Below are 25,801 nucleotides of genomic sequence, written 5' to 3'. Positions count from 1 at the left end.
CAGCGTCAAGATGGGGGCGAAAGGGGGCGGCTTTGCTTCCGCTACCAATCGTCCTCGACTCTGGTCTGGTCCGGTCTGGCGGTCACACCGACACACCCACCCTGTCCGCGACGTGAACAACTCGTCGAGGTCCATTCCTCCGATGGCTGCTTTTCAGACGGTCCATTTGGGATGTAAAGCCGTTGTTTTCAAAGCGTAGCTGTTTTTTTTTTTTTTTTTTTTTTTGGCGTCAACCACCGTCAGCTTTCTGCGGCAGGCGCCCGGATGTCACTGCTGACAGCTCTGATCGATCGTTCCAGGCTGAAGCTACCTTTCCTTAGTTGAAGGCGGGAGGATTTGCCCATGTTGCAGCCGCCGTCTTGTCCATCACCTTGACCACCCGCAGTATCAGCCTCTCGCCGCCAGGTTTGGACTAGAGAGGCTCTCTGTGTCAACGACTCTAGCGCGGGCATGCATCCTTGTATCACCTTGCGTCTCCGGGGATGCACTTCTTGCGCAGTTGCCGCATCGAGTCGACCACGGTGGTTTATGGATACAATACACGCAATGCGTACCACCAGCAACCACGTCGCTGCTTGTCTGATTCAACGCTGTCACGGCGGGGTTGGGTTGCGACGCAAAAAATCGATAGTCCCTCGGGCCAAGATCACGCAGAAAGGATGGACCGCAATAAAACTGCTCAGATCTGGATCTCCTCGGCAGACAAGTGGCGGGTTGCCAGGCCATATTTGACTCTTGTTGAATTTGGCAATATGCTCGCCTGCCGAATCAACGACACTGCAGCACATCCGCCGTCTGCATTGGTACGCTGCAGGGTGGGCCTAAAAATAAAAAAAAGACGAGGGGGAACATCGCCGCTGGGAGCCCTGAGAGTGCGTATGGTCAACTTTATTTGCGCGGGCGGTTCACGGCTCTTCGCCATTGGCTCCCCTCTCAGCAGTCCACATGGTTGCGGCCCACACTCTCCGGGGGTCTGGCCAACCATCTCAGCCGGCGCATCTGCCCGGAGGGGTTTGTCGTCACTTGTGCTACTGCAACCGCCGGGCAGATATCACAGCAATCTATTCACGCAGGCTTTCAACGACGGAGGCTGGACAATGGACGGCTCGGTCTCGCGAGGCGGTCAATTCCTTCTGGAATCACAACCCATCACTCTCGGCACATGAGCTCCACGCCAGAAATAGCCCCATCCCAGCGCCGTGGCCGTTGCGAGTGGCCCGACTTGCAGTGAGCTGCGAGATCTTCTCATGCCATGCAACGCCATATCCCCGCGCGCCCGGATCCAATGGGCCGAATTGCTCACCGACATCGCAAGTTCCATCGCTTGCACGTGGATGGCAAAAACCTCGGTCGCTTGCCCTCTTACTGTCGTCTTTCCCCCCACCAAGACTATCGATTCAAGAAACACAGTCTATTTTCATAACAGCGCTCATATCACCAAACTTTGGGGGCCATCATACGTCTGAAGGTTTGGTTTGTCAGATAAGCATACCATCCGGAATCCGACCTGGACCAAGCGCCTTCTCATCCATAGGCAAGCTTTCTTGACCATATCACAACGACTATCACGTAATATGGGTGTAATACGGCTACAATACGGCAACAATATGGGATCGTCCAGCCCCTCACCCTTGGTCTGAACGAACTTCAGGGTCCCCACTTGCAAGACTGTGTCTGGTCACTCACCAAAGACTCTTGCATGTGTTGGATGTGGCCTCTGCGGCACGACTCGGGTCACGGCTCCCAAGTGCCGCGTTGAGGTCACCAACGTGCATCTGCCAGTTGCTCGTGTCAGTCGTTTTTCTCTGTCTTGCTATTGCCGCACAACCCCTGTCCCCTCCGTGGTGAACCCAACCCAGTCAACCGGGAACCAAGGCCATCCCCACTTGGAAGCGTCTATCTGCAGCAAAACTCACAACGCAGAGAAGGGAACAGCCAGCGAGGAAGACATTCTAGAGCTTTTCCACGGCCACCTCGCGAGATCCACGGAGAAGGCGAGAGGCGAAGCGAAAAAAGTCGGGCCAGAAGAACCGAAAAACAACCATAAATCTGACGTAGATCACGAGTCGGATGAGACTGGCGACCAAACCTCGCGAATCGTGAACTTGAGACTCTCCCGAGAGATAGCCAAGACTCGACTGTCGATTAAGACGCTGCTTGATTGGCACTTTGACTCTCTGCAGGCTACTTTAAACGTTTGGGGGATCAAACACGCACTGCTGCACCTCAATCTCGTTACTGTCTGTTCTGATCTGCAGTCGTCGTCAGTGACGAATAATAGTAGATTCATGGTGGGAATAGCAAGCCGCGGGGGAGGGGAGGGGTGAGGTGCGAAGGGTGAAGGGTGGGATTGATCAGCACGGCTCTTGGGCACAGCCGAGATGTGAGGAGAAGAAGCTGGGCTTGGACGAAGGAAGGACGAGGTTGTGACGGCTCTTTGCACGCCCCGACGGCAAGTGCCTCATGTTGTCGTTGGACACCCACACCAGTTGCGACACCACGCACGGCTTTGGGTCCGGTTCAGAACTGTCAAGAGACTCGCGACCGCCCATCTGAGCATTGATCCCGGGCTTTCATCTGACGTTATGAGACGCGACAGGTGAAATCTGGCAGTAGTTCCAAACAACTTTTTCCGCGGGTGTCAACTAGTCTTCTAAGGCACGAACGACTAGTAGTTGTGACGGGCACGCCTCTTTTTTGGTTCTACTGATTTTTGGTTGTGACCCTGCTCAATGGTTATGTTGGCGGAGGTGGCTTGTCTGGCTGTCAAAGCCTTCAAACCCCACCATCTAAGCGGGTTGAGATCCCCCTCCCCCTCTCTCGTCTCAAGTCTCGAGTTTTCAACCCCCTGGTGAGCAACACGGAACACAGCCTCCCCGTTCCTGCCATCGAGCCCCCTTATCGTCATGCCAGTGAACGCCCCAGGATCTGGAGATTCTCGTCAGACAGCGGCGCAGACAGATGCCATCCGAATACCCAGCGTCACATCCACCCAGCGAGTTGGCATTTCCTTCCTGCGCGAAGCCTCCCCCTTTCCCACTTTCCCACTCTCCCCTGCCCACGATCCCGGCGAGATGGTTCCGTTCAATGCGCGTTGGTCTCGATCTTGACGAAGTCGAGAACCCGCTTGCTGTCTGCTTCGCCCAGCAGATCGAGGATCCGCGCGCGCCCGTGGGGGGTGGCGGCGAGGGCGGCTACTTCGGCTGGGGAGCGCCCGAGTTCGCTGAGGAGGTTGGCGGCGTGCTCTGTCAGGGGACGGCCGGCGGTCATGTGCTGGAGGAGGAAGATTGGGGACTGCTGCGGCTGGGGAGGGGGTTGTTGTGCGAAGGAACGGAGCGCGGCGAGGGTGCTGGGTAGGTCGGAGGCGGAGGCCAGGGGGATGAGAGGTATGTCGTGCTTGTCTAGCATCCTATTCGGCGGTGTTAGTTGATGTTTGCTGCACGCTGCTGTGATGTGATTGCGGTGCTGATGATTGTGACTGTGACGGGGTGTGTGTGTGATATGGCTTACTGGATTTGAAGCTTCATGAACGCCTCCATTGGGTCCTTCTTCTGTCCCAGCGGGTCCACGAGGAAGATGACGGCTGCGTTGCTGCCGCCTTCGAGATTGGCGAGGCGTTCGACGCGCTGCTCTGTAGTCTGGCCATCGAGATCTGCTGGTGAGAGGAGCACGAGACGGAGAGAACGGCGTTGCTCCGGGATAGGGAGGATGATGTCGTGCGATTTGACGCTGGCCTCTGTTGAGGTATTAGCTTCCGTCTGCCATGGTCGAAAAGTACCTTACCCTTGAGGCGAAGGGCATTGTCAGAAAGAGCGCGGACGGCTGGTGCCCATTCAGAGCGGCTTCGAAGATTGGAACACCACATGGCTGGTCGAGCTCAACGATTGCCCCGGCTAAGTGAGTGTCAAGATGATGTGAAGTCCAAGCTTAGAGTAGAAGTGGCAGTTGCCTTTTTGAATTGTGATTGGTATCTTTCTATGAGGTGAGTATAATTGATGGAAACAGCAAGAGCTCCCTGCCCGCGCTTGCCTTCAGGTTCCTTTTCCAAAAGTTGAGGTTCCGTCTAAATATGCCACCCACAGTCTATACAACACCGTACAAGTACAGTAATAGCCCGCTCAATGGTATCATGGTGTATCGTATAATCAACCGCCTTCGCCGCCTCTTTCAGCATTGCCCGTTGTCTCATCTCATCCCTCACGCTGCTGTCGGCGTCGGTGGTGACTGCAAAGTCGGCAACAGAGGTTTCTTCGTTTTGGGGTCCCTCAGCTCCCGCAGCGCATTCTCCAACGCCTCGTATCGTTGCTGCCGCTCCTCTTCAGAGCGCGCCAGCTCCTCCTCGCGGCGCGTGAGCTCTTCCAGCTTGGCGTCCAGCATCTTGATCCGTTCCGCGTTGTGATCCGGCTTCTGCGACGCCTTCCAGTACTCGTAGATGATGATGGCACTTGCCACGCCCAGGATGAACGCATCGCCAATCACGTCCGCGAAGAGGTCGACGGCCTTGGCCTCGGGGAGCGGCCTGAACTTGCGGCGCCACACGCTCGTCGGTTTCTTTTCTGCCCCTCCGCTGGACGAAGAAGAGGACTTGCGCCTGGCGGCGGAGTCTGGGTGTCCGGCCTCGAGCTTCGCCTGTTTCGCCTTGGCTTCTTCCTCCTTCTCGACCTGCTCTTTCGTCTTGACGGTGGGCGCTTCGGCTTTTTCCTTGGCTCTCATCTCGGCCTCGACGTTACGGAGGAGCGCGACGGAGAGGCGCATGTTGAGCTGGTGTATCGACTGGCCATAGCGGGCGGCAAAGGCGCGGAACTTGGGGTGGTCGTGGGCTTGTGCCTTGATGCGGTTCTGTGGACGGATGGTGTTAGTCACACTAAGGAACTAAGATGACGGAAGAGAAGGTTGGACTTACCGCGCCGTACTTGGACACATGCCTCACGAAGAGGGCAGCAATCTTGAAGAGAGGCAGTGGCACCATGGTGGGGTGGTTCTCACGCGCCGATCGGAGGGGAGGGGTTCGTTGGTTGGAGGAGCGAGCTCCGAGAGCTCCGTGCTACGACTATGTCTTGGTCCGGGCTTGGCCGCAGCGTTTTCTCGTCAATTGAGTCGCGAGCGTTGGTAGACCTCACAGGCAAGGCAATTGAGGTTTCGTAATTGCAAATATGTACAGAGTCAAGGAAATCGGGGTCTTCGGGATTGTTAAGTAGGCAGCTGACGTCGCTGCGGGAGCTGGAGCCTTCCGTGGGGGAAATATTCGGAACCCGCTCATTTGATGTTCCGCTTTATTTAACCCTTCGGGGCCGATTCGAGTACGGGCACCCCCGGCTAGGTAGCCGGAGTGAGACCTTGGAATTTGGAAGCTGTCGGTAAGGTAGGGGTCCGGAGCCTTTGGCCAAGTTTCGCCGATGAAACTGTCCAAAGTTCACCAGACCTTAGCATTGATCCCATCTACTTAGTCGCCGGCCTTCCTATTTTGCAGAAGAAACCTAATGGCCGTGTTGCTCACTGAATGCACTTCGAAGCCGAGTCACGCTGGGGAGCATTTGTTGCTGAATGCGGAAGGAGTTCCCTGTCTGCTTACCTAAGGACGAAAACAGGCGGTTGTGGGGCAGCAGCGGGCACTTTGAGTGGCTCCCAGAGCAGACATTAGCGCTCCAAGCTTGCAGTTTCCAGGGTAACGGTACGCGAGAAGAAGGTCAACAGCGACAGTAACACACCAACAACTGAACCCGGTCCTTTCACTCCACACCCAAAAGTTTACCGTTCGTCTCAACGGCGCATCATCCCGACACCTCTGATCCGTGTGTGAGTTGCTACGCCGGTCTGCCTTCATTTGGCATTTCTATTGCTTCGTTTTGGTCTTTGACTGCCGGGAACTGTTTGTTCAGCATTTCCCCCCCCATTCGCACATGTACTCGCTGCTGCGAAACTTGTAAGTGTTTTGCGTCCCCCCTTCATTTCGTTGCTACCTACCTGCCCTTCGTTTTGTTTCGGCTCCTGCACTTGTTGCGGTCAGTGGAAGGTGCTTGGGACACACACTTCACTTTGCTTTCCGCAACTTCAATCCGTCTTCCTTTGCACTTTTCCAACTCGCGGTTTTCGCTCGCCTCCTCCAATGTGCTGACGATCGTGCCATTCCCAGGTCCCTCCTCTCCACCACCCAGGGACAATCCTGATCCTCGCATAACAACCTCTCTTGCTCCCGAGAGCTCGCATCTCTCTCGAGACCGCATCGACACACGAGACGCGCGTGGCCACAGCCATGGCCCATAGACTGGTGGCTAAAGGGGGCGTCGATTTGGAGGCCTTGTCGCCTAGGGACGCTAACGCTCAACGTATGCCAAAGGCAATCGAAATGAAGACGACGAAGCCAGTCGCCCAGCTCAAGGCGGCCAAGGACAAGGAGCCGCCGCCGCAACCCCCCGCCACTGTCGACGAGCCTCCGAGCTCAGACCGTCCCAATGGCGCCGTCTACCAGGTTGGCAGGATGCTCGGCAAGGGCGGTTTCGCCGTGTGCTATCAGGGATATCTCATGCCGGAGCGCAAGAAGTATGCCTTGAAGATTGTCCGGAGCCAGATGCCCTCCAAGATGATGCAGAAGGTCAGCAGCACGTCGCGCGATGATTTGATTTTGAGATCTAACATCTTGCGCAGTTCCAAACCGAGCTTCAGATTCACTCCAAGATGAACCAGAAAAATATTGTGCAATTCTTCAGGGCATTCTCTTTCCACGACTGCATGTACTTGGTCCTCGAGCTCTGCACCAATGGCTCTCTCATGGACATGGTCAAGAAGCGCAAGGGCCTGACCGAGCCCGAAGTCCGTTTCTACTCTGTTCAAGTCGCTGGCGCCATTAAGTACATGCACGGGAAGGGAATCATTCACCGCGACTTGAAGATGGGAAACATCTTCTTGGACCACAGAATGAACGCCAAGGTCGGAGACTTTGGATTGGCTGCGTTGCTGGTTACTGGCCGGGACATGCAAACCATAAGAAGGACCACTTTGTGCGGCACACCCAACTACATTGCCCCCGAGATTCTCCAGAAGGGAAAGAAGGGACATGACCACATGGTTGACATTTGGAGTCTGGGTATCATCATGTTAGTCTTGCCGACGACGATCTGGGTGGAAAAGTGCTGACAGAGACAGGTTCGCCATGTTGACATCCAAGCCGCCTTTCCAGTCCACGAGCACCGAGGAAATCTACCGCCGCGCGAGAGAACGCGACTACGAATGGCCGAACCCAGAAACTTCGTCCAAGTTCATCAGCCAAGAGGCCAAGGACTGCGTTGCTACGATGCTCGAGGACGCTGATATGAGACCCGACCCTGACATCATTGTTCAACACCCGTTCTTCACCTGTGGCTACATGCCTGTGGAAGAGGACATGACCACTAGACTACTGACACTGCCACCCGACGGCTCGGAATTCTACGCGACCCGCATGAGCTCCAACCTGCAGGCAATCACCCAAAGAAACCACGAGGACATGTGCAGAGAATGTGGAGTTGGTCCTTGGACACCCGTGCAGGTGGTTCACACTCAGACCTGGAAAGAGATGGCGGCCGAGGAGAAGTCTGGCTTGACGCCAGTGATTCCCCTTGGTGAGGATGTTGTCTACAGGCCGTTCGATGACTGGCTGGCCGAGAAGCGACAGGCTAGCGAGAGGCGTCAAGCACGCGCATTGGCTGCTTCGTCATCTTCCCGCTCCGAAAACACGAGAGAACAACAGCAGCTGGCTGCTTCGCAGACCGCGCCATCCGGCTTGCTGCGCCAGCCTCCCCAGAGCTTCGCTGCTCAGCAAAGAGCACAAAACCGACCTCCGGCTATGGCTAGCAGCACCAGATCACGACCTCCTCCAGAAGCGTCTTCACAACCTGCTGAACCTGTGCGGCCGAGATCCGTCAGACAACAATCCGCGCCGGAACCTCAAAGAACAAACCAAATGTCAGAAGCGCCATTGAGAAAGGTGACTGCCAGTCGACGAACGCCGCTGCCGACAAGCCAGTCCACAAGCGCCCTCCCTAGTCAGGCTATGGTGCCGCAGTCCTCCAGCCAGCCCACCCTCACAATGACTGGTCTGATGGAGAACTTGAAGATCTCATCCGATAAGACGGAAATGGCTTCGCTCTTCAGCCCGTCAGAACGCCCAGAGCCGGTGGCTAGCTCAAAACCGGATGTTGTGTTGGAGCGTCTTCGTCGACTTCAGGGTGAATTGGAGCGTGCCCTGAACGCTCGCACGATGGCCATAATCTCGTCCAAGGACGTCACCCCTCCTCACCCCAACGTTGTTGTGAAGTGGGTAGATTACACGAACAAGTTTGGCCTTGGCTACATCCTGAACGATGGTGGTGTTGGCTGCATCCTGCGTGATATCCCCACTACTGAGAGCAGCAAGACCCTCACACTTCCCTCGGCGTGTATGCTCGTGCGTGATGCCGAGAGGCATATCGAGCGACGGCATGACGAGACATACCCTGAGAGACATCAGCCTCTGCCGCCTGGACAGGACATACACTTCTACGAGAACAACGGCGAAACGGGCTTGGCTCGAGTTTCGGTTTCCTCGAAGCAGTTCCGCGTACCGGTTTATGAGGACGGTACCCCTGGCAAGCTGAACCCCGGAAGGGATGTTTACGAGCACCGCAAGAGGGAGAGAGTCATCCTGTGGAAGAAGTTTGCAAACTACATGATTGCTTACGGCAGAGATGAGGCAGTCCCCGCCGAGGAGACATCTATTCGCTCGTCCGAGCTCACTGTCAACAACTCTCAGCCGTCGGACTTGGTGACCTTCTACCAACGCTTTGGTGATGTTGGTTGCTGGGTCTTTGGCGACGGGCATCTTCAGGTTAGCTTTTCCGTGTTCCAATGACCTGACTAGACTAACAAAATTGCAGTTCAACTTCCCTGATCATACCAAGATTGTTCTCAACGCTGCTGGAACATGGTGCCACTTCTGGCATCTCCCTATGGACGCGGCCCATAACCTGGCAACCACTGGCAGTTTGGGAGCTGCCGCGCTTGACGAAAGGGCTATGCTGTCATATCCTCTGCAAACGCTGCTCAATTTCCAGACGAAGCCCTCGTCAAGTCGGGCTACTCGCCCTACCACCACCTCCCGCCGCCGACCTGAAATCCCGGTTGAACTCCAGGGAATTCCGGCCGCCAACGACTTCCGTCGGAAGATTGAGTTCATCAAGAACGCCGTCAAGGAGTGGACGACCAACGGTGGCTTGGGCAACAGCGCCATGGACCGCGAGCACCGTCTGCGCTGGGGCGGCCACCGCGAGACGGTCATGGGCAACACCCCTATCAAGGGTGTTTGGGTTACTGTCGGAGCTCGCTGGGGCGACACCAGACTGTCGGCTTACATTGACCCGACCAACCCCATGGACATGGGAGAGGAGATTGACGAATCAAAGAAAAGACGTCACTGAAAGACAGAAGTTCTGGTACGCCCAGAGCAAGAGAGGACTCTGCATTGTTACGCATGTTTTATGGATAATTACATTTCAGCCAGTCCGGCTCGCCGGCTGGTGCTCACGAGATCATGCCATGGTCAACAAGACGAGGAATGGCTTTTGGGTTGGGCATCTTGGGAGTTTGAGGGCTTTGCGGACATAGCAATGGCGTCGTGGGAGCATAATACACTGTTACGAGTATCTACGCAGCGCTGTTAATTCCTTGGTTTTTTCCTGATGTCTGTTTACTTGCACCTTCGTTGATGTTCTCGTGCGTGGGTTGTAGCTGCCGTTGCCACGTCGTTGACTGACGGTGTTAGTCGGAGGAGCTCAGCGCCCACCTTCCAACTTTGGGCCTCAACGCTTGATCAGAAGGAACGAAGACAGCTGCTTCTCGACTTGCCAGCTTTAGTTGTAGGCAACAGCGACTGTCATGGGTCAGGAGCAACCGCTTATTTATCAAACATTCTCGCACATTTCCGCAACGTCACCCAAGCATCTAACATCACCATTGACATCCACCGCGGACGTCAACCACAGTATTGCAATCGTTGCATCATCACCACAATCGCTCAACATACAGTCACTCAGCCAACAGTTTTCAACTTTACTCCCGCTACTTCCCACCAGGCTCAATCCGTCCTGGCTAGATCTTCTTCGTTACCTCATCATGGCTTCTTCGTCGTCGTCGCTGTTGCCATCGTCCCCGTTACCGTCCTCTTCCGCCTCTGCTCCCGATTCGCCCCCGCTAAAATTGCACGCGTCGTCTCCGCCAACTTATCCACACTTTGGTTCCGCCGTTCCGATCACAGTCTGGAATATTGATACCAATACTTGTCATACCTTTAACGAGGACCCGCCGGAATACATAACTCTCTCTCACAGCTACAAAGATGGCACCGATGATTCGAGACTCGAGTTCATAACAAACGTGGCAAAAAAGCATGGCGTCCGTTACGTTTGGCTTGACTCATATTGCATGGGCGAGACCCAGGACGAGGTCAGTCGTTCTGTTGAGTCCATGTTCAAGTACTACCAGGGAGCCGAGTTCTGCTGTCTGTGGCTGGGCACTTAAGATGTGAAGGATGGCCCATCTGACCATCCGTGTTTCAATGAAAGCTGGTTACTTCAAGATCTGCTGGCGTCCACACGCATCAAAGTCTACTCCAAGGAACGGTCACTTATTGGAGAGATCGCAAAGAAGACAACGCTGAGCCGTGAGATTATCCCGATTGACGACTTTTCAAATAGCATGGCGAACAGCGTACGACTTCCACTCAATGCGTTGTCATATTCATGGCCCCAGACACACTCTGATTACACAGTTGCTCAAAAAATGAGCTGGGCAGCTGGACGAACGACGCGCTACCCCGAAGATAAGGCATACTCGCTATTGGGAATACTCGATGTGAGTATTCCGGTCATATACCCCGACTGCAACGCCTTCATGATGTTGCAGCAGAGCGTCGTCGACAGGAATCCAAATGACCATTCAATCTTTGCCTGGGGCCTCGGGAGGTCGCCAGAATCGAACACGGGAGGCTTGTGGGCAGAATCGCCGGACGACTTCGCCGAATGCAAACTCGTCTGCTTTAAAAAACAAATTCCGCATGTCCATGGAGGGTTAATGCAGAAAACTCTCCAACGCACGCTCTTCCTAGCAGCACCCATCAAAATCTCGGAGCCAGGCTCTCAAAATCACCTATGTGCGCTAATCAACTGTGCGGTCGATGCCTTCAATGGCAATGACTCTATCAGTATCCCGCTCTGTCAAAATGGTGACAGAATATTCCGGCCGGCAGGAATCGCTCCGAGACCTCCTCACTCTCTTTTACCACCGTTCACCCGCTCCCCGCACAATATCCAGATCGCCCCTGATGTCTGCCCCCATGGAAAACGGCGATTCTCAGTGGTCTTTGAAGAAGGGTTCGGAGACTTCCGGAATTTGTCTATCAAAATCATTGGCCCTGCCTCAGGTTACCGCCAAGTTCGTGACGAGGATAGTGATCGTATCTGGCACTTTGAGTCCTATTTGTACTTGGAGGCACCCGCTGAAGAATTTCATGTTGAAATTCGACAACCGGATCCATCTATGGACTTTTTGGCCATCAAGCTCGAGTTGAGTTGGTTTCTAAACGTCTGCCATTAGGATATCCAAGACAGCAGCGCTGCTCTCGCGAAAGGCGATTTCGAGAACTACCAAGCGTGTCTCTTCTACTACGGATCTGTACTTCGAGTGAAGCAACCGCATGCTGGGGTGTTTTGTATCGTAAAAGACGAGAAGCCCTATCAGGAGAGCGCCTAAGACGATACGAACGGAGGGAGGGGATTCGGCAATAGGGTTGGATTTAAGGACGACGCCGACTGGGAATACGAGACCGACTAGGGAGGGCAACCCGGGAGCACATTCGAGTCTAAAGGCAACGGGCCGATAACGAAGACGGGCGGCGACCCAGGTATGGTTTTGAAACCGACGTCGACTAGGAGGACGACACAAGTGAGGGCGACGATGCCAATGAGGCCAGGATGACATAGATATGATCAACAACGATGCCGGAAATGCCGACAGCAAGACTGGAAAAGAAATGCCGCGAGGGCAGCGCTTGCTAGTTAAAATAGTGTATAAGAGCAACCATCAGCGGTTAGTACGAGCGAGTAAGCAATCAATCTCAATGATTACAATTCTCATTCAAAATATGTGTCCCTAATCTTGCCATGGATTGCTAGTCGCCACTCATATGAAAAGATCGAAGCCATTCGTAGTCGTTGCAGTGATCCTCGTACGCATCATTCCAGAGAGATGGATGCCTTGCCGCCACGGAATGACGGCGAAATCAGGCAAGAGGTAAGTCAAGTCTCCTGGATATCTATAGGGGCGCTTATAGACAAACAGTTAGCTGGATAGAGCAGCCGTTGTGTCGTTAAGTTAAACACAGCCATCAAGCGGTGTATTTAGTTTCAGCCGTGCGCCAAGGACAGCCCTTTGATAGTGTATTGATGCAATTTAAACGACATCTAAGAGCCTTAACTATCACTTAAAGTCGTACTTTTGGTGTTGCTGTCTACAGCTGGCCTCACCTATGTTTAACTCCTCCTACCACTCCTAGCAACAGCTTCTATCAGAATGACTAGATCATTTTGCTTTCATGCAAGCTTCTCTATATTTAGTTAGATTTTAATTCTGTGACTTCGTGTTCACTTCGTCTCGTCAGTGTCGCCATAGGACCATTCTGTCTGGTTGCTGATCTCATTAGCGTTGTGGTGGGTGATGCCCTGATAGTCGCCTTGCGTTTCGGTCACCACCACATACGACCATACCCACTGGAAAACTCGGGATCCCGTCCGCTCTCCCATAGATAAGCCAGTGAGGGCTGGATCAGTAGTTGGGTCGGTGACGACCAGCGAATACCCGGTGTTGTATGTTTTTTAATGTTTTGATCTTCATTTTTGTGGCTTTGTTGAGGGACTGTGTGTGGGAGAATAACAATAACTCCCAAACGAAGAGGTCCCCCTTTTCTTCCGAGACTCTGCCCTTAGGGTGGCTTCAGAATGCAGTGAAGAGCGAGTCTAGCCTACATTTCTAAACGTTTTCTCGTTCCTGCCGTGGCTGCTCTCACATCCATCCAGGCAGGGGTGGGGTGAGCCAAGTAAGTACGTTGGGTATGAAATCATGGCGTTAACCTCACCCAGCTTCTGATTTTAGGACATCCATAGACCTCAAAAGCAGGTGGATGTTATCGGTAGTCTCGGTCAGTGAACGGCAGTACACATGTTTGCTCTTGTCGGACCCCACCAGGCAGTGTGGTTCAGAGCGGAATAATGGGTCATCAGATGTTAACCCTCCCTCAGTCGTTTGTGTGAAAGTTGAATCATCATGAGAGGCAGACTCAAGAGGCGTTGCGTTTGAATATTTCACTCTGATGAGGGTCTCGCTCACTTATGTTGATATTGCTCTGAAGAGTGTTCAGAGTGATGAGATCTTGGAAAGGTGTGGCGGTTATGCTATATGGTTTCACACATTTACGAGAGCTAACCTAGAGCAATTCTGGACCACAGACATAAAATATCGAACTCAAAACAGACATTCCCAGACTCGGAAAGAAGAATTGGCAACATATCAGGCCCTCAAACGCTAGAGCCTCCTCCAGTAGTACCTACAAACACTACTAGCACTGCAGCATAAGCAGCTGTAGCTAATATGGCATCGCCTATCTTGTCCTGGAAACTTGTTGCTACCGCCGCGAAGATCGTGACGCAGACCGATGTGGTTACAAGTGAAGTGATAAGGCCGGGCTTCAGCACCATGAGTATCATTGGCCCAATGAGAGACAGATTCCCAACAAAAGCCCATATAAATATCTCCAGATGTTTTTGGCGCGCCTCCTCTCGGAACCTGTGAATCGGGTCCTGCGAGATATCGAATTGTTTGCTGCGATCGAGGGGCTTTGGCACCGAGTGTTGTGGGTACTCTGGCAATTGCCATAGTCCTGTTTGACTTTGTTGGGGGTTTGGGGGTTTTCTGAGAAGGGTTTGGGTTCATCTTTGTCAGGTTTACTGAGCTTCTTCTCCTTCCAGACGTCTCTGAGAAGGGCTTGCTGCGACGTTTTTTCCGTTGTGATTATGAAAGGATCGTCGACATTCTCTTTCAATCCGAATCTGTCCATATAATTCATGTCTTGCAGGGCAGCCGCTGTTTCGTATTGGTCAGCTTAAGTCGATATTCTAGGGCGCTAATGTGACCTCACTGTAATTTCGGAGCTCTTCATCTAGCATCTTACAGAGCGGTTCTGTGCCCTCGGGTGTTGATGTGATAATGTTGAAAGCGTATTTCGAGATGCGCTTCAACCGAAATTGTAGGCACATCTTTTGTAGAGCCACGATGTCTAAGACGAAATGCTTGTTCTCCCTGTAGAGGATGCGTTTCATGTATCGGCGTTGAACCCATGTTTCGAAGTCTTCAAAACCATCATCATTATTCTGATCGTCAATCTGATCCTTTTTCTGGTCATTGTTCTGGGGAGCTTTCGACAGGTCAGGCTTGGTGATCATGGATTTTAGACTCTGCCATAGGTGTGCTGAAAGGGTGAGGTTCTCTTTCAACAGATATCTGAGTTCGGTTTCATCCGTTCTCGCCTTCGGAGGGGTCGGCTTGGTAACTATTGACTTTAGACTCTGCCATAGGTGTGCCGAAAGGGTGAGTTTGGCTTCATCGCCCTGCGATCCCGTTGCCGCCTTTTCTAAGTCTTTACTCTGATTAGAGTCCATAGCAGTATTGCTACGTTCTTTTTCGACGATGGCGTTCGAGTAGGTCTAAGTGTAGACAATGGAATGTCGCGGAATACTGAATATGTATTTGTGGTATCCAGAGACGGTCTTTCATCCTTGAAAAATGCGTAGACAGAAGTCGACGACAGCCTATCGGATTGATATTTGAAACTTCTATAGGCACAAGACTGACGCTCCGGCAAAGCTTGAGTTGGCGTGCCATTAGCCGTTCCTTATCTTGCGTATGTGAGATCCCCGCCGCAATACTTCCATCTCCTACGTGGCGAAATATGGCCTTGAGATCGTAGGGGTCGGGCTGTAGGTATTGAGAAAGTAATGGTTTGGCATGCATACGCGAGTAGGGTTTCCGAGACACTTGTATCGTAATACCATAGGGTTAAGAGAAATCAATCATGCAGTTTCGACGAATGAGCAACATTATGCCTGGGAGATAACAATCTATCTCATTATCTCATGCATGTACGAGGGTGTCGTATAAAGCAGATCGCGAACTGCACGATCACTCTTTAAGCCTTATTGAGATCCGATCCAATCGAACATTGTGCCACTTATGCACCGATCAATACCAAGGCTGACATACAGCACCGAGCCGAGCTGATCTTTTCCGCAGCGAAAAGAGAGTCTGCATTATCTGAAGCAATTAATTAGACACTTTTGCGTTGATTCCACACAAAAGTACGGCAGAGCAAACATGAATTTGCCGAGGCTTCCAATAAGATAAGTTGATCCTTGGATGATTGGGTCAGAGTGAACGAAGAAAGAAGTTGTGAATCCCCATCTTGCATATGGCCCGGCACGATCCCGCAAGTAGACGGTTCCAGCCAGCCTCTGCTGGCAATATATTTCCCTCTGCTGCGGACATGAGTGATAGAAACGCCCTCAGCAATGTGATTGGAAGGTCGAGCCAGCTGTCGCTGAGACTAGTGGTCCTGATTGAGAAATAAGAAGTGAGAACCTCAAATTCAAATGCTAAGTTCCGTAACCAGGGGCATTTCCATGGCTAACATCGTGCGTGTCCATGCTGTCCAGGAGGGCGATGATCAGGCCCAACTCTACAAGCTTGACATATTTCGTAGTCCATGAAGCTTTGAGAGTGCATATCGGTCGTGGGGTTATATACGTCAGGTAAGAAGGGAATGTCGTCGGGAAAGGCAGCGTCAAACTTCACGAAGAGGGCACCGTCGTTGTTGCTCCACGCAATCTACATGTTGACTCTACCGATGACGCTTCCGGAAACAACTCTTACGTTAATAGATTTCCTAGTAAGTAAGCCTTGTGAAGTCTCCAAGGTACCGAAGTCTCTCCGCCTCAGTGACACTCACGTTGCGAGTCTCAGAGCTTGAGGGGTCTTGACCTTGATCGCGGGCTCATCGGAAGTTTTATGTTTTCAGACATTCAGATGTTGTTGATAGGACTTCATAGATCTTGCTCTTGTCGCTATAGGTTTCTCAAGCTCACGAAAGGAATTTCGCCATCCGGGCGGATCTGGCTAACCGGGCGGGTAGTAGATGTATATTGATAAGGATGATCGATAACAACGACAACAACGACGACGACGACGATCACAATAGGGACAGAGAGAGGGATAGGAATAGCGACAAAAATAGTAAAAGTGAATTGAGATAAGATCAACTATTAGACCTAATATAGGTAGTTATCCGCCCGGTTAGCTACAAGTATCCGTCCGGATAGCAAGACTCAATGAGAGAAGCAAAAAGGACATCCGAGTTTCTTCAGTTGGGCCCCTAAAGCACCCTGATCTTATACGCGAGCATGTATTTGATCCCAACTTCCAAGAAATAGCCCTTGAGTCAGCGGTGTCCACTGGCACGCGTGTCCCGAAGGAATTGCAACTACCGCTGGCGGCTGCGGCTTCAAATCGGCTCTGAATGGTACAAGATGGTGTCGGCGTTGGGGGCGATCTGGCGCTCTGAGAGTCTCGCGTGGGACGTTAAGGACTTCTTTGAGATGCTCAAGGACGAGTTTCGAGAGCTGAATCTCATACCGCTTAGCCCGCGGTCTATGATGGCTTGAGTACAACCACGAGTTTGAGCACAACGACGCCTTGGTGGAGATGTTGAGGGGCATCTATCGCGAGCACGGTTGGCCTGATATAGAGCAGTATCGGAAGGCAGAGTGCATGGAGGCTATTAGGAGAGCCATCGAGAGGCGGTTTGAGGATTTGCAACTCGAGAAGGCCTGCTAGATGCTACTGTATGTTCTACCGCATGATAAGAATGTCTTGAAAGCAGACACAATCATCGAAGTCCTGTCATGTATATGTACAGCTGGGGCTTACGAGGACCCTCCATCGAGGGGGGGGTCCAACGTCTGTCATGTATGGCTCTAAGTGCATCTCAATTGTGTTCATCGCAAAACAAAATTGGGCATCAAAGTGTTCTGCTGACACTAACTTGTATGGCCTTGGGTTGAACTATCTAGAGATAATAAGCATGTGATCAGACATCACACGACCTTCCTCGACATGCTCGACCTGTTCTTACGATTATCACACCTGTTGACCCCAGATGGTTTCTCGCAAAACTCATCCCGGAAGCAAAAGAAGACGACGTTTACAAGGTTCAACTTACCTCTTAAACACAAAAACGCCAGCAAAAGGAGGCTGCTGGAGGGACTACTTTTCCTGTGGCCATAATGTAATCACTCCATCACCGTCGTCGTCGTCGCTTCTATTGTTATCGTCGTTATAGTCGTCCTCGTCCTCATCGTCGCTGTCGCTACTATCGCTTTCGATAGTAGTAATCAAGTGCACAGGAAGTATAGCCGCGCAGACACAGGAAAATTAGGCGATCTCAGCAAAAGCCACAAGAACTCACTCAACTTGCCCCAAAAACCCACGACAACTTCATCCCCGAGACACCACCACTCCCATCCCCCTAAATCGCCGAAAAACCCACACCCAGCAACTCAATATTCTCAGCCCCTAAATCCACAAAAGGCTCAGCCCGTCTCACCATCTCTCCGTCCCTCCAACGTCCCTCCCTGCTGCCCACCCATCCACACACACAGAAAACCCAAAACATCATCATCCGAACTCCCTCCCCATGTCCACCCAACACCAGACGCTGCCATATCCCAGCGCCCTGTGTGTCGATGTTCCTCCCCCTTTCCAGAAAATTTCTGAACCCTGTGCCAATGCGCCTCCCGGCATGATCCTCTTCTCCCGGTTCTCCTGAGTTCATCCAGAAGCGAAAAAGAAGGAAACGGACAACGCCGGCGCCAAGCCAACGATACAATCATCATCATTCGCAAACTACTAAAAGTCTGGATGAGAAAGACACGTAACGGCGTGACACCCGAAAAAAGTTACGTGGCCGTTCATCTCAATGGCCACCAGACGGAGATCCTTTCTGTCAAAGGGGGTTCCCCATGGTTTGCATGTCCGGGACGAATCACGGACGTCCAACCAACTCCGGACGAAACACGCAACGGCCCGATGCAAGTTGTGAGACCGGACTAGCATCTCAGATGAGTATCGTCAGCAGCACGCCCCAAATTCAAGTCACAAATATACCACAATCGCAAAGTGAACATAAAAAAGAAGAGAGTCCTCCAAGACGCCTGTCCGAGACAGGGAATTATGGTATCTTGTATGTACAGGCTTCCTCTGAGCTCCTAGCCAGGCGTACACACCAATAAGTAGAAAAAACGTGTCCCTCTCTTGAACGCCCTTTTTCGCTATGAGGCCGGCCAAATGGTGCCGCAAGACGTGTCTTGGCCATCAAAATCACCTGGGCCATCATGCTATGCAAATGCAATTCGTGAAAACCATGCCTTATCCAACGCCGGTATCGAATGATGTGGTTCAGTCGCCGTTCCACTCCTCTTTTTGGGTCTCTCACATCACAATGCAGTCCTTGTCCTTCTCCTTGTCACCTGCGTTCTTCTTAATCTTGCCGTTCCGGGGCGGCGCGACCTCCATTGGCGTGCCCCCGCTGACGGCGGCTTGAATGATGGCGAGACGCTGCTTCGCACGTTCATCGCCAGTGTCGGCGGCTTTGACGTACCAAACGTTGGCCTCCAGGATGTCTCTCCTACAGCCAATGCCCATCTCTGTAAAGTAGCCCACGGCGTACTGAGCCTTGACGTAGCCTATTGGTCGCTTGTTAGCAATAATCTCAACGTGAACATTTGCATTTCTGGACCACTCACCAAGCTCTGCCGAACGACGCGCCCATTCGTATGCCTCCTCCTCGTCCTTCTCCAGAATCGGCTCGGCTCCGACCATATACCACGCACAAAGCCCCATCATGGCACCCGCATGGCCGCGTTCAGCAGCTCCCGTGTAGAAGTGAACGCTCAATGCCGGGTCCCGAGGACAGCTCAGCTTGCCGTGCTCGTATGCCTCGCCCATGCGAAAGTTGGCTTCCGGATGGCCCAGCTCTGCTGCGGCGGTGAACAACTCGGCGGCGTAGGTTTCGTCGCGGAAAATGTCGTCACCGTAGCCAGTCTCGTAGAGGCAACCCAATTGATACGGAGCAGCACTGTATACTGAATCCGCTGCCTCCGCGGCCAACTTCATCCATTTGATACCCTCCTTGTAGCGCTTCTCTCCCAAATCGCCCGAGAGACAGGCCTTTCCAAGGCGAGACATGGCACCAGGATGCCGCTTTGATGCCGACATGCGCAAGTACTGAACAGCCTTAGCCGGGTCTTTGCGGCAGCCCCATCCAAACTCGTAGCACAGCGCAGCGCGGTATGCAGACTCAGCGTGGCCGTGCTTGGCAGCCTGAACGAAGAGAGGGAAGGCCTGGTTATAGTCCTCCTTTCCTTTGCTAAAGAGACCGGAGGCATATCCATCTGCCACGTAGTATTGTGCGAAAGGATACCCGTTGCTAGCGAGCTTCGTCAGTATTCCCTTTGCCTCCTTCAACAGCTCGTGAGGCGAGTTCGGGCCATGCTGAGGGCTTGAATTGCCTTTGCGCGGGGCGGGCTCGCTCGCGTCAAGACCCTGTTCTTGAGCAGTGGAAATCAAGAAGACGGCAAAAGAGTATTGAATGGAGAAGTCATTCGTCTTCTTCACATTTTGGCGATACATCTCCAGCGTCTTCTGGGTGCCCAGAAGCGATGCATTGTTACCCACAGCGCTCTGGAGCTGATTGTTGTTCAGGTTGATGGGCGCGGGAGCTGGCTGCGGGTATGGCACGTTCAACAGCTCTGCGTATGAGACCGGTCTGTTTTCGGGCGACTTGCGGGTGCCAGACGGGGTCCTCATGTGGGATCCTCCGGGCATCAAATTGGGCGAACGTCCTCTAGGCGCATAGTCCGAAATCGCAGAGTAGGCAGACGAGGGCCGGGGCATCGAGGTTCTTCTCGTGAAGCCGGTGGGCGTCAAATGGCGGTTGACTGGTGTTCCGTCGGCGTTCAAGCTAGGGTTCGAGGACGAACGGCGAGCGTCCATCTCGTGAGGGACGCTAGCCACACGAGGAGGGTATTCCTGGTGGTGGTAGTACTGGAACATGGGAACCGACTGGTTTCCAGACATGTTGCCGTCCACAACCGAGCTCCCGGGAGAGTCATCCTCCTTGTAGTCGGACGACTCATTGTTGCCGGAGACTGAGCTCGCGCTCGTAGTCGCCGAAGATTCTGCCGACGCCTGTTGTAGATTTGTGCTCGTGGTCGTGTCCGACTCTCGGCTTTGACGGTTACCGTCTGGTGACCGCGGTATGCTGTAGCTGTCGGAATCCCGGGTCCCCCTTTTCGCGCGGTAAATCTGATCATTGCCGGGTCGAGAACTCGCCGGACTCAGGTATTCGGGCTCGGCAGTGTAGGCGGTAGCATTTGTCGTCGTGGTCGCGAGCGGTGGTAGTTGTTTCCCATCACGACTGTGCATTTGACGTGCAGAAGACTGGTCGTAGGCGGAGGAGTGGTTTGGAGGGGGAGGGGCATTTTGTGGTTGGTAGTGGTCTGCGGCAGGAAACTCTGCTTGGTAAGGTTGCGCCATCTCGATGTTCGCATTGGATGGCTGAGCCCAGTTGTCGTCCTGAAAGTTTACCCGTACTGGAGAAACGGGAGCGTCACGAATTCGGGCGGACCCCTTACGGCCGGCGTCATCGCCTATGGCGAGGCGCTCGGGAGACATGTGCGTTCGTAGATGATGGTTCGGGCTTGCGGTCGGAGAAATGACAGGCGTTGATGCCGTCGCGGCCGCCATTGGTCAGTTCTGTTGGAAGTCGTTGGCTAGGAGCTGAAGAAAACAAGTGAAAGGAGGAATTAGTTCAAGTTGAATACTATTTAGACATGGAGTGAAGATTTGGAGGACGGGCACTCTCGCGCATTGCTTGTGGTGCGTGGCATGCTTGACTTGTTATGTAAGTCGGAGACGGGGGGGAGCCTAGGAGACGAGGAGGAGGCAGCAGAGCGAGCAAGACGAGCGAGCAAGCAAGCAGCAAGACCGAGGAGGCAGCGAGCGAAGCAACAAGCCAGCCAGCCAGCCAGCCAGCCAGCCAGCAGTAAGGTACCTGAGCAGCAGCAGCAGCAAGCAAGCAGCCCTGAGGTACCTTGCTGCGTACTGCTTGCACGCAAGTCCACCCGTTCTCACCCACTCAACACACTCTACCCACCCACACCACGACTGGAATTGGCACCAGCACTGGCTCGCACAGGGCGCCGGGGCTCATTCGTACAGACGGGCAACAGGCCAGGGCCCTGTTCGGGTTGGATGGCGAATGGTGCCTTGCTAGGGGGTGCGCCTGCTTCTGTAGCGCAGAGGACGCAGAAGGACCAGAGGGACACTTGCGCCCAAGGGGGCTAGCCGGGGCTTGCCTTGAAAGAGGGAGGGCTGATTGACAAACCAGCCCGACCACTGACAAGGCAGGTACGGACACAGCTGCAGTGCGTGTGTGGTGCCGACGGTGTAAGGTCGTTCAGGTTTGAAGGGGGGAGGGAACACGAAGGGAACGGGAATACGGTAGCTTACCAGAGACGAGGGAGGCGACACGTACAACGGGCACCCCAGGGATCCTGCAAGCCCAAAGTGACGTCGCGAGCCACAAAGCCGAGTGTGGTCTTTTTTTTGTCTTTTTTTCTTCGGTGGTGCTGAGGTCAGGCAGGCGGCGACGACGGGAAGAGGTGAATCAGTGTCGGGAGTCGGGACGCAGCAGGCGTAAAACAAGCGACAGCTGACCGCGCGAGTGCCGGAATCGAGTCAATATTATAGACGAAAATCAGATGGCGCAGAAGGCTTGAATAATGAGTGAAGGTAGTTCAGATATCCGAAGTGAGCACCGGTCTGCACCAACTCGGACGGGGAAACTGCAAGACCTGACTTGAGTAAGAGTTGAGGATGGTGGTGGGATGGTTCCAGGCCAGGTTCAGAGCGGCCGGGAGTGCCGGCAGGGACATGTACTTTGTCGAAGGCAGTCCGGGAGAGGAGGCTCTTGGGCGAAGCACGTCAGGAGGAAGGAAGAAAGGTGCAAGGCAGACAACCTGTTACTTAAAAAATCCGAGGAAAGAAGAACTGAGCAGACGGGCCTAAGGCAAGGTACGGCACGCAGGAGCAAGTAATGTGTGGAGATGTGAGGCGAGCATTGACGTCGTGCCTTTCCCCGTGGGCCGAAGACGAAGATGAGATGGAATAAGGGCAAAGGGAAGGAAGAGCAAAGGAAAAAGAAACTAAATGTCGTGGAAAGAAGTAAGGCTACGAACGTATGTACGTTATGCAGTCAGCAACAGCAAAGCCAGGGCGTGCCAAGCCGATGGAGCAAGTCTATTCATACATGTATGTACTGTGCATGGAGCTGAAGTTGAAGCTGGAGACGAAATGGCAAGGTAGAGCCTTAGCTGACCAGGCCTGACGGGGGCTGAGGAGCAGCAGCAGCAGCTGTCATACCGCAGTGTTGGGAGGAAGGAGCAGCCTGCCCGGGAGATGAATCCGTGGCTTCGGGCACAATTACCTGGCACCAGGACAGAGGGCAGGCTGCTGCTTGTTGGGTCTCATCTCATCTCATCCTCATCCTGCGGTTGCTGTGCCTGGTGTAGGTGGTGTACACACAGCACAAAGCAGAGTGTGGTGTTTTGGTGCCTACCTAGGTACACAACACTCGCCGCACCTCATCTCCCCTCACCTCGCCCCAAATCACCCACCTCAGGGTGTAATTGGGGTGGCGTTCAATCTTGGTAGCGCTGCAAAGCGGATTTCACTGGCGTCGACTGGCTGCGAAGGAGCGTCTCAGACGGTCTGGTCCCCGTCTTCACACGAGGCTCCGGCCCGGGCTAGTGCCTGAGGGCAAGTGCCTCCAGTGTCAATGTCCAATGAGACTTGGCCCTTTGTGCACTCGCCTCTAGCAGCGAAAGTGTGCTCCGTCATGTCATGCCTCGTGGTGGTGGCCATCGTAACGGCGAAGGAGCCAGAGGAGGTTGGTGATGGGCGATCAGGTATCCGTACCTTGCCCAGGTGAGGAACGGACGTGGCCGCTTTCCTATTCCATTTGTCGTACCTTATTCGTACCTTGCCTCCTCCAGCAGGCCCCTCCAACCCAGCGATGCAACCTGCAACCTGCAACCTGCGAGCTGCCCCGTGTCCTACATGCAGTGCATCCACCGCCTGCTGCATACGCATATGGAATGGGATATGGAAAAGAGAAGCATGTCGAACTGAGGTCCATGCCCTTGCCTCCACGCACACTCGCCTGGCCTTTAGCCAGGACCCCGCCGCCGCCGCCGCCAGCACTTACCACTTACACGGCGGCGATGGGATAACAAGACCTCATTTCTGCATCTGCCATGACCTCTTGTCGGCCGTGTCAGCACACCAATGTCGCCAGAGCCTGAACGACACTATCGTCTGTACACAGACCTGAACGGAACTCCTGGCAACCCCGACATCGCCTCCGGCTCCAGGAACGTGGACGCGGGCGTTGGCGGTCAAGCTGGAGTCTGCCTGTGTCAAACCCTCACTGCAACGCAACGCAACGCAACCCCGCGACGCTGTCATGTCACCTTCGGGTCACCGCCTCTCCGGCAGCGCCAAACTGCAGACTACCTGACCTGCTTACAGATTTGCAGCACAGGACCAGGTGGAAATCAGACAGGTACCTACCTTACGTCAACTTCGTTCGTCAAAGGGGCGGAAAAACACTTCTGGATCTGATCTTAATAACCAAGTGCCCGCAACTAACAAGGCCAAACCTGGCAAGCTTCCCGTCGCCTGCAAAGAGATTGACGGCCTCGGCCCCAAGGCTCTTGGGACCCTTCAAGTCGCAACAAGCAATAGTGGGATCCATTTCATGGCATCCCTTTTTTCCTTCTCGCCAATCCTCTCAGCCTCCTCACGTCGTCTCCTCCGCCTTTTGGAGACAACGCGCGTTGAGGTGCTAATGAAGCAATAATATTGCCGTTTCACCTTGAGCGGAGGGGGTGCCCAGCCCTCGGCCTTCCATTCGCCTCATTCTTGTCTGCCCTTCCTCACCATCGCCCAGCCCCGAATTCGCACCGCCCTTTTCCTGGCCATCCTCTGGGATGCACAACGGCGCAAGCACGCAAACCCGGCCTGGCAAAGATCACTGATGTCTCCGAGATCCCTGTCATCACCTACCTGGCTGGACTCCGGGTCCTAATCCCGTTACCCTTCCCCGCCAAGGCCCTGTACGAAAGAGAGAGGAAAAAAGAGGGACTTAAGGGTAGCCCTCCACCCCCGACTGGCCTGCCGAAAGACGGATCCGACGTGGAGAAGGGCTGTGAGGTTCGAACCCACCGTGAGCAACTCATGCTAGCACCAACGCTACGCATGCTTCTGCAAGATCGAGGTGGCCCTGAGTTGGAATACGACCGGACTCTTTGCGCATCCCGCACTTCTCTTTGTGGTGAAGGAGGTTTTGCGCGATTCGTTTGCCTCACCGCATGAAACGATTTGGCACACTTAAGAAAGCTCGGTCAAGCCTTTTTATGTCATTCTTGATATACCTCAGGGGCATTAACACGAGTACGTCTGGTAACGTCTCATTGGAAGCCGGCAGCATGATATTTCCAATTTTGGGCGTCCCCAGCTTCACCGTCTCCGCCGTTCCATGAATATTCAAGTGGGTTCTAGTTCGACTCCAGCGGCGCTCCAGCGTGGGTCATGGAATGGACGAATTGGCAAGGGGTCGGGGGGGTTGAATTGGAGGCCGCGTTGGACGACCCTGCAGCCGCTATTGAAAGAGGAACCGAGAAGAGAGAGAGAGAGAGAGTGGGAAAAAAAAAAAACTACGAAGTACATGCCCGTCAAGCACGCAAGTGGCCGGCTCAGTTAAACCGAAAAGCCAGCGCGGCCTGTTGGAGCTTGAAAGCGCCGCCGGTTCCCCCGTCGCCGGGCAAGCCTCGTCCGAATCATTCGTCGCTGCTCGTCCCGATCACTTCGTATGGGCTTGGGCGGAGCAGAAGAACAGGAAGGCGACGAAGAAGCAGCGGGAGAAGGCGGCAGCGCGGGATTTCACGAGGAAAAGCGGGTGGTGCGGATTTTGCTCGTCATGTGAGGCATCATCCCATACGATTCTGTCGCTATTGCGAAGTCGTAATGTATGCATGCATGGGTGGGTATTGACTGGCCGGCCGTGCCCCTCGTACAGGCCACTCTCGATCAACACCGTCAATCCACTATTGTGCATTGCCAAGTCGACCGAGCCTAGCGCTCCCCACGCCTGCCTATGAATACAGAGCCCCTATTCTACGAATACGTACGGCTGACCTATTACCCAGGCCTCAAATCGAGCACCTTGGTGCCCGGTCAGAGTGCTGTGCAGGCCGGACCCGAGCACAAAGACTGGGGGTTGCTTGCTTGCTTGCGCTTGATGGAAATCCATTCCACTACGGTCCAGCTCCGAGAATTTGCAGATTCTCTGACATTGCGCCGCACGTCAGTCAGACCGGTGGTTTGGTCAGGAGTCGGCGGCGACGGCGTATTGCTGAGCATTCATCCAGCTCCCAGCTTTCATTGCGCGACTGCCCTCTGGGCTTCGGAGCCTTTCCACAGTCCCCAGCCCCGTCCGTGGGTCCAACGTTAAATGGCGTCGGCCACGGCGGTCATCGCGGATCTACAGCCACCAGCGTGCGACTGCAAC

At 53.8% G+C, this 25,801-nt stretch overlaps 4 protein-coding genes across 4 annotated transcripts; 1 reads left to right on the top strand and 3 right to left on the bottom strand.

Moving 5' to 3' along the window:
* Window positions 1-3,084: 3,084 nt before the first annotated feature.
* Window positions 3,085-3,865, bottom strand: COL26b_005127 (uncharacterized protein; the record flags this gene model as incomplete). Its single annotated transcript, XM_053177983.1, has 3 exons — window positions 3,085-3,409; window positions 3,511-3,736; window positions 3,784-3,865. The coding sequence occupies 3 exons, from the start codon at window positions 3,863-3,865 to the stop codon at window positions 3,085-3,087; spliced, it is 633 nt and encodes a 210-aa protein (XP_053038103.1).
* A 332-nt stretch (window positions 3,866-4,197) lies between these two features.
* Window positions 4,198-4,969, bottom strand: COL26b_005126 (uncharacterized protein; the record flags this gene model as incomplete). Its single annotated transcript, XM_053177982.1, has 2 exons — window positions 4,198-4,839; window positions 4,904-4,969. The coding sequence occupies 2 exons, from the start codon at window positions 4,967-4,969 to the stop codon at window positions 4,198-4,200; spliced, it is 708 nt and encodes a 235-aa protein (XP_053038102.1).
* Window positions 4,970-6,253: 1,284 nt separating this feature from the next.
* On the top strand, window positions 6,254-9,431 carry COL26b_005125 (uncharacterized protein; the record flags this gene model as incomplete). Its single annotated transcript, XM_053177981.1, has 4 exons — window positions 6,254-6,592; window positions 6,646-7,094; window positions 7,144-8,842; window positions 8,892-9,431. The coding sequence occupies 4 exons, from the start codon at window positions 6,254-6,256 to the stop codon at window positions 9,429-9,431; spliced, it is 3,027 nt and encodes a 1,008-aa protein (XP_053038101.1).
* A 9,169-nt stretch (window positions 9,432-18,600) lies between these two features.
* On the bottom strand, window positions 18,601-20,844 carry COL26b_005124 (uncharacterized protein; the record flags this gene model as incomplete). Its single annotated transcript, XM_053177980.1, has 2 exons — window positions 18,601-18,854; window positions 18,915-20,844. The coding sequence occupies 2 exons, from the start codon at window positions 20,842-20,844 to the stop codon at window positions 18,601-18,603; spliced, it is 2,184 nt and encodes a 727-aa protein (XP_053038100.1).
* Window positions 20,845-25,801: the final 4,957 nt, after the last annotated feature.

This window comes from Colletotrichum chrysophilum (genome assembly GCF_026319265.1).
Source record: "Colletotrichum chrysophilum strain AFK26 chromosome Unknown scaffold_33, whole genome shotgun sequence".
Taxonomy (NCBI): domain Eukaryota; kingdom Fungi; phylum Ascomycota; class Sordariomycetes; order Glomerellales; family Glomerellaceae; genus Colletotrichum; species Colletotrichum chrysophilum.
Note: the sequence above shows the minus strand (reverse complement) of the source record. Positions and strands in the feature narration are given on the sequence as shown.